Below are 8423 nucleotides of genomic sequence, written 5' to 3'. Positions count from 1 at the left end.
ACAGTCGTAGACCTGAGACGTTTTTAAAAGTGGATCAAATTGGGTTCAGTAAAATGTTTATCCAGCATGGATGCATTAAATCAAATGACCGTAAAGACATTTATAAATGTTATAATTTTTTTTTTTTTAAATTTCAAATAAATGCTGTTTTTACTTTTTTCATCTGAGAAGCCTGAAAAAAATGTATAACACTTTCCACAAAAATATTAAGCAGCACAACGTTTTCAACATTGTTAGTAGGAAATGTTTCTTGAGCATCAAATCAGTATATTAGAATGATTTTTGAAGGATCATGTGACACACATCCAGTGACCATCATACATTTTTTGTTGTATGAAAAAGAGCCTCTTTTCCATTGAATAAAATTGTTCAGCGTGACACAAGGCATAATGACAGAATTTTTAGTTTAAAGCAAACCCCTTCTCAGGGGTCACATATTTCTCAGTCTAAGCATGACAAAAACACCATAAGAGCAGCTAACACAAAATGTGTGCTGTATTCCAAGTTATCTGATAGAAGTGAAGAACAGACCAAAAAGTAATTTCTAACTGGAATTCTTCCTCTCAGCTGTAACTTTCAAATCGTATTCAAGTTGATTCAAATAAAGCATGTCAAGATTATTGCAACTTTTTTGTTCCACAAACTCTCTCAGTGGGGTTCTATTTAGAACCTTAGTGTTCTTGACTCAATTTTAAAAAACCTTTTATTATGCCAAGAAGGAGAAATGTCTTAAATGAGTGCACAATACTTTTGTGTTTAACGGTTATTTCAGTTTTTTTAGTGATAAAGTATGTTTACAAATAGTTTCATTCATAAAATTGTATTAAAATTAAAAATAAATTAAAACTAAATCCATAAAATGTTCTAAAACCCTTAAAAAGGTTCTATACTGTACAGTACAGGAAGTGTCTGACAGAACCAGGGTTTTTAAGAGTGCAGAAATGTCATGCTGGTTTAAAACAACACGAGGTTGAGTAAATAATTACTTTTTTTGGGGCAAAATTCCTTTAGCATTTATTTTTCCTCTGTTGTTGTGGAGGGTTGTTTTTAATAGGATCATGTCAGGTTGACACTATTGCAAGTTAAGAGCGATCATTTGACCTCAGAAGACCACAATAATCGGTAACTTTGGCAACGAGAGTGGTTTTCTCTGTGTCATGCTGAAAGGTCCATCCATCCTGACACCCTGGCCTGATGTGTTTTTTTACAGTTGTTTCCGGCAGTATGATATGCCACATCCTGTCTATTTGCTGCTTACACATGCCAGCTTGATAAGACTCTTTTGTTTTCCCCCGTTCCCCAAAATGCTTCGGAACGGGTACATCCTGTATATGGGAAATCGCTTTCAGTCTGAAAACTGAGGAAATATGCAGAAAAGAGAAGTGGGACAATAGGCCGGATCTACGGCAGTTCCTAAAGCCTCAGTGTTCTGAATCACTGATGTTTAGTTCACACAAATATACAAGCACCTAGTCTAATGCAAATACCCCGGCAGGAAGGCATGGACTTTTGCAGGAGAGGAAACTGGTAAAATAAAATAAAATAATAATTATTACCAAATTGACTCAACTGCCCAAACTGACTTCCTTGTTTGCCCCAGTTGTTTTTCTCGAGTTATGCAAGATCATAACTCGCCGGTCGTTCACTCTCACAATCAGTCCATAGATTGACGTCTCCTTATTCAAGGTCAAGGCCACGGCCACGACAACACAGATCGTCGCAAACAACACGCAGAAGCCCGACGTCATCTCTCATTGTTATTTTATTCCCGAACAGTGCAAACACAAGTATAAAAGATCTCAATATGAAATTTACATTCACATAGAACCATCTCAATAAATACATTGCAACCCCAAAAATAGCACAAATATTACAAATCATCAATAAAATACTCTTTTTGTTTACTCTACAATATATTTAATACGTACAATAATTTTGACCCGTATCAAATATGAAAATATCTAATCGACATGAAAATCTATTCTATGATTTTACTGTGCACACTTTATGCATTATTAAAGTTAATATATCATTAATGTTCATAACATCAGTAAGTTAGGCCACTGTAGTCAAAATAGATCATATTAAGCCATATCAAATAGAACCATTTAGCTGTTTGGCTACATTTGTTGGATCATAGAATCTGAAATATTCAGTGTTACAATAAGCATTTTGGCATTCATATTCATTGAATGAAAACCGAAAAACTACAGATACGGAATTCGAATGGAAAGCTCCTTACTTTGCGTTAATAAATATGCGGAATTCCGTATGGATGGTGAATGAAGCTAAATGTGGCCAAAAGTATAATCGGAGAGAGAGCATTCCTGAATACATGAAAGAAACATCGAAATAAAAAGGAATAGCCCATTCGCGAGTCAGTATTAAGCCCCACGTCTATATGAGAGTACAGTTGGAAATGCACACAATGTCGCAAAGTTACGCTATAAAAGAACACAGATTGATATGTTGGTAACCATGTGTGTTGGCACATATTCAAAGAAATACACTTTTTCTTACAGACCCTGGATAAAAAGGCAGTCACGTCAAGAGCTCGACAAGGCGCCAATGCTACAAAACTCCCAGAAAGCTTTCCCCACAGCACCACGCATGGAAAAGGTAAGCGGATAAAGATTATGATTAAAATAAAAGATGGTTCGTTTCATCAAGGCCATTATTCTGGGCTCATGCAGTGCTACTAAAGCATGTTTCGCAACATATCTTCGACACTTTTCACCCTTGGTTTGTTTTTGCAGTAGGCATGCATTAGAGACACAAATCAGTCATCAAATAGAGCGACGTGACGGAATTACGGCATGCTGAGAGGGACATGCAGAACGGCATGCTTGAAGCCAAACTTCATTCCCTAGGCATCGTGGGAAATCTATCAAAGATACAGTAATAGCACATAAAGTAAACCAAAAGATATTTCTTAGCTCGTATGAAATGAGGTTCGTGAGGCTTTCGAAACCGAGAGCATGCTCTGAAACAGATGCACTAAAATCCAGATGTTAAACCTAAGACCTACAGAGCACATGACACACCCAGCACTAAACTATCATGCATGTTCAACCGCGCGTCAAAGATCGCTCCGCAAGCACAGTGAGAGATGCTACCGTTGATAGGAGAATCTGAAATCTAAGTGCCACTTTGAAAAACCACCGACAAAATATATGTGGAATAGATGTACTTATATCACGCCAATTTGGTTGCTTTTAGAAGCCTCTTATCAGCTTCGATTGTGCTGGCTTCTCAAGCAGTGAAGCGATTGTATCGATATTTTGTGTCCTTGATGCTTATCAAACACAAGATTATTTCACATTGGCTCTATTGTCATGTTATTACTGGAAAGGATATCCCAGAGGGCAAAGGGCAGCAGCAAATGCATACAGATGTTTTGTCCAAGCACCAAGTGCGTACTCACATCACATACAGGAAAACTGTGCTGATTCAACCCACACAAAGTTAAACATTTACCCACGTCACAGACTCGACCGACTTTCTGTAAATGATTACAAAACAGCATAGCGTTAGAGTTTCTTAGTAAATCACTGCAGTCTCTGATTCACTGCGGTTGTTTAGTATTTCTGCCGATCTGTTTCTCTCTCTCTCTCCCTCGCTCCGCAACTGCAGACGAGTGCCTGTAAATTGAAGAGCTGGGAATAACTTTGCTATCAGGTCTGTAAACCCGTGACGTGTTCTTCATGTAAACAATTTATTCAAAGCACATCTCAATATGAGGAGCCATTTTTTCCCTTTGTCTTTTAAAAAAACGACAACAACAACAACAACAACACGTGTTTCTCCCTTTCGTCACCTGACTCAGTCACGTACAAAATACAGCGCTGTTTTGAATCGGAACGTTTGGTCCTCACCGCTCACGTGTTCGAAGTATTCATCACCGTGGCATCTCTTGACATTTTCAGTTGCAAGATAAAACACACACACACAGACACACACACGCTTGATACATGTCTCCTCGGCTGGTGTGAAGCTGCCTTTGCAGTAGATCGCATGCTCCCGTGTAGGAGACCCTGATATCCTGTTGGTCTGGGGAAGACTCAATAAAACACACGCATACGTGCAGACGTAAAGACATACATGCTTATTATGTAATTGCGTGAAGGGGCAGGGCCTTTCTCCGTTTGGCAAGTTTGAATGTTTCTCTCCTCAGTGCAAAACTGTCCCGTCTCTCCGCGTTCTTCATCCCACTTCCTACCTTGTGTTCGGTTTCCCTCCCTGCCTCTGATTTACTAATGCATCGATTGATCACCGTCGAACCCGTCTACTTGGCGATCACACCTCCATCTCCATGTCGACGGATACGGAGGGCAGGTACAGAATGCTGTTATTTGGGGTGCTAATGTGCCCTACGGTGTGACTTTTCACACCGTAACTGCTGATGGCGGGCGCGGACCCCAGCTTGGTCCGGATGCAGGGGCTCGACCCGCGTTCCAGACTCTTGGATTGCATGTGGAGCGTGTCTTGCGGGGTTCTGCCCTCCAGAAAGTAGGTGAGCATTTCACCTTTGCCCTTCACGCTGACCTGGCCACGACACAGGAAGTGATAATAACCAGAGAGTAGGCGGAAGACATCCTCTGTCACCTGGGAATGTAGAAGCAAAGTAAATTCAGATGTGTTTGGAGTGACATGCTGGTACTTTATGTACTTCTCAGAAATATACTTAAAATTACACTTAAAGGGTTAGTTCACCCAAAAATGAAACATTTTGAAGAGACTCGGTCGCTTTATATGATGAACAGATTGAATTTAGGCTTTTATTCACATTCAGCAACTCACACATCAGTTGTGGTAAACCAATGGAAGCTCAAGCATGTTTGCTTGACATTTGCGAAAACAATGAGGTTCATTCATGTGTGTCGCAGCACGTTTGAGCTTATGTTTATGGTCACTGATCAGTGTTTATTTGTGAATAAAAGCCTAAATTAAATCTGTTCATCATATAAAGCAATCAAGTCTGTTCAGAAAATTTTAAGACTAAACCTCTCAATTAATTTTAAAGCGTCAAAGTGGTAGTTGCGTAGCTGTCTATGGAGGGACAGAAATCTCTCAGATTTTATCAAAAAGATCTTAATTTGTGTTCCGAAAATGAACAAAAGGCTTACGGGTGTGGAACGACATGAGGGTAAGTAATAAATGACAGCATCTTTGGGTGAACTAAGCCTTTAAGTATACTTGACTTATACTGACAGAAAAGTCTAAGTATATTTGGCTTATACTTGTACTCAATCATTTGATTGAGATACACTTAAAAGCATAATTAAGTATTCTAAGTATACTTGGCTTGTGTTTACTCTTTTGATTAAGTATCTTATTAAATACTTTTCCCCCACAGTTTTACATACTGTCTTATAAATTTACATTGCTGAAAAATATTGATTTATAAAGAAAACATTTATGTTCCTAATTCTGAGTATGTGAATTTTTGTGTAGTCCACTGGTAGTGTACATAGGAATTTACTTCAAAGCTACTTAACTCTTTCCCCGCCATTGACGGAATTTTCCGTCAATCCATGTTTTCACTGTTATACAGTAGGGGGCACTATTATGCATCTTCTGAAAGAGTACAGAATCTCTGGATCAAAACACAGGCGAAGAAGAAGCAAAGACAAACGATAGAAGCATTGCTTATGCACATAGAAAATTACGCGGCCATCAAACATTAAACACAATATAAATCAAAACTGTCAAACGTTACCGAATGAAATGTCGAACCCTTGAAGAGGTACAAGCTTTGGGGGTGTTGATGGACTCAATCTACTCCATCTAAGTTTTGATCATCGCTTTGAATCCGATCCGGATGAAGTTTTTGACAAAAATACGATTTTCGTAACTTTTTTGTTCAAATGTTGCTTTTTTATGAAACTTATCGACATTCAAGTGTTGATAAAAAACAAATGCATGAAGCTAGATTTTTTTTTTTTTTTTTTTTTAAAGCAGAAGCTCTGTTCCTTTTTTTTATATATATATATATATATATATATATATATATATATATATATATATATATATATATATATATATATATATATATAAATATTGCATGTTCAGATATTCATTCAACAATACTCTGGGGCCATGAAAGTTGTAGTTGCAGAGTGAAAATGATCAAAAATGCTGGTGCTGTCTGGAAACTTAAAAAAAATAAACACTGGCGGAGGAAGAGTTAAAGTACAGTTAAAGATGTATATCAAGTATAAAAATACCTAAATAGGAACATAGTAGTATATTTAAAGTGCAAAAACAATATATAAAAACTATAAGTATGATGTTAAGTTCACTTAAAGAAAACTTACAAGTATACTTGCAGTATAAAACTACTAAATTTACTGAGAGTATACTTCAAGTGTAGTTTTATAAACTAAACTAAAAACTATCAATATACCTATAAGTTCACATGTTGCATAGTTGCACTACAAAAGAAAAACGTAGTTGTAAACTAGTTGTGTACTCAAAGTTTACTACTGTTATACTTAAAAGTATACTTTTATACACTTAAAAAGTGGGCCAATCTCAAGTAGTATTGAAATAGTACACTTACAAGTAGTGCATTAATATTAGTACACTTACTACATGAAGTATACCTAAAAATATACTTGAACTTCACTTAAGTGTACTTAAAATTATTTTTGTAAGGGTTGTGTAAGTCACAGTGTGTTACCTGTATTTTGCCCTGAACTCCAGTGCTGTCCATTCTGCTGGCGACGTTGACTGTGTTTCCCCAGATGTCATACTGAGGCCTGCGAGCCCCGATCACTCCAGCAACCACTGGACCCACGTTGATACCTGATCAATTAATCAAATCAGTCAGTAATCAGATTTAACTTCCCTTATCTCTCAATTTTCCATGAAAAACAGACTCCTATTTTAACAAGATTTTTTAGTTTTTTTAGGTTTTTTCACATTTATTTGATCAAAAATACGATCAAATTGTGAAATTACTACAATAATAAAAAAATATTTTCTATTTAAACATATTTGAAAAATGCAATTTATTCCTGTGATCAAAACTGAATTTTCAGCATCATCACTTCAGTCTTCAATGTCACATGATCCTTCAGAAATCATTCTGATATGATTTGATGATCAGCGTTGAAAACACTTGTGCTGCTTAATATTTTTGTGGAAACTGTGATGCATTTTTCGTCAGGATTCTGTGATTAATAGAAAGTTTAAAAGAACAGTATTTATTTGAAAGAGAAATATTTATTTTTTATAAATGTCTTTACTGCCACTTTTGATCAATTTAATGTGTCCTTGATTAATTTCTTTCCAAAAAAACATAATGAACCAAAAACTTTTGAGCTGTAATGTTTATAAAAATAGTATAATTTTATCTTATTATTTTTTACTGAAAATATGGCCATGGTAACATCAGCAGAAGATATATTACTACATTACTAGTATATTTCAAGTAGTATAATTACTTCTCATAACTGCAAGTTTATATTTTGCAAATGCGTCTTGTCAAGAGATTTAAAAAATGTAATTACAGATTACTCATTTGGACCAGTTGTGCAGGATTGTGCCCGTTCTCCATTCTTTCTGCCGTTCTCATTAAAAATTATTTGTAGCAAATTCCTGACAAGAATGTTTTGCATTTTTTAATGACGTTTAGTGTAGATTATTCGTTATTGTGCATTAGTGCAATTAAGTGTTTGTTATATGTAATCTGTTCCCTACAAAATATGTTACACTCAGGACATCCTACTGGATGCGGGATGTCCGGCACAATGTGTACACTTACTGACGTATTTCCTTTACTCGTACACAAGTACACACACTAATTTACGCACATTAACTCACACAAACACATGGCTGACACCTCACTCAAACAAGGTCACTCACCAACTCGAAGCACAAAGTCATTGTAGGACTGGTAGTTGATTGCATCCAGAACGTCAAACATCTCAATGGCAAAATCAGCCACTGTGCACAGATGTGCAGAAATGGACTTCTTTACCTGTTCAGGGAGAAGAGAGAGCAAACAGAAACACATTATACTGCCACCTCTATCCCTGTTTTAAGGTGAGGATAATAAACAGAGAGTGTGTTGGGTGATTTTCTAATCAGAATATGGGAATATTTGACCCAAAAAATGAAAGTTCTGTCATCATTTACTCATCTGTGGGACGTTTTCTTCTTTTGTCAACAAAGAAGAAGATATTTAGCAGAATGATCATGCTGCTTTTTGCATTAAGTGACCAGGAGCTGTCAAGATCCAAAATGGATACAAAAGCACTTTAAAAGTAATTAATATTAGAACCTGAATTCTGGGAATAAAATGAATGAAATGAGCCAATATTTTATTCACAATAAAACACATAACAAATGTTTAAAATGAGAAATTTTACAATTTTATGCACAAAATGAGCTCATTTCAAATTTGATGATTGCTACAG

At 36.3% G+C, this 8423-nt stretch overlaps 1 protein-coding gene across 1 annotated transcript in view; it reads right to left on the bottom strand.

Moving 5' to 3' along the window:
• Positions 1–1773: 1773 nt before the first annotated feature.
• The window catches only part of adcy1a (adenylate cyclase 1a), a 57344-nt gene continuing 50694 nt past the window's right edge, over positions 1774–8423 (bottom strand). The window contains exons 18-20 of the mRNA XM_067383480.1: positions 7870–7984; positions 6683–6807; positions 1774–4605 (exon numbers count right to left, since the gene is read on the bottom strand). Coding sequence (XP_067239581.1) covers positions 4297–4605; positions 6683–6807; positions 7870–7984 — 549 coding nt within the window. The 3' untranslated portion in view covers positions 1774–4296. The remainder of the gene's footprint in view (positions 4606–6682; positions 6808–7869; positions 7985–8423) is intronic.

Source organism: Chanodichthys erythropterus, chromosome 4 (assembly GCF_024489055.1).
Source record: "Chanodichthys erythropterus isolate Z2021 chromosome 4, ASM2448905v1, whole genome shotgun sequence".
In the NCBI taxonomy this organism is placed as follows: domain Eukaryota; kingdom Metazoa; phylum Chordata; class Actinopteri; order Cypriniformes; family Xenocyprididae; genus Chanodichthys; species Chanodichthys erythropterus.
The sequence above is the reverse complement of the archived record's forward strand: the minus strand, read 5'-3'. Positions and strand labels throughout refer to the sequence as shown.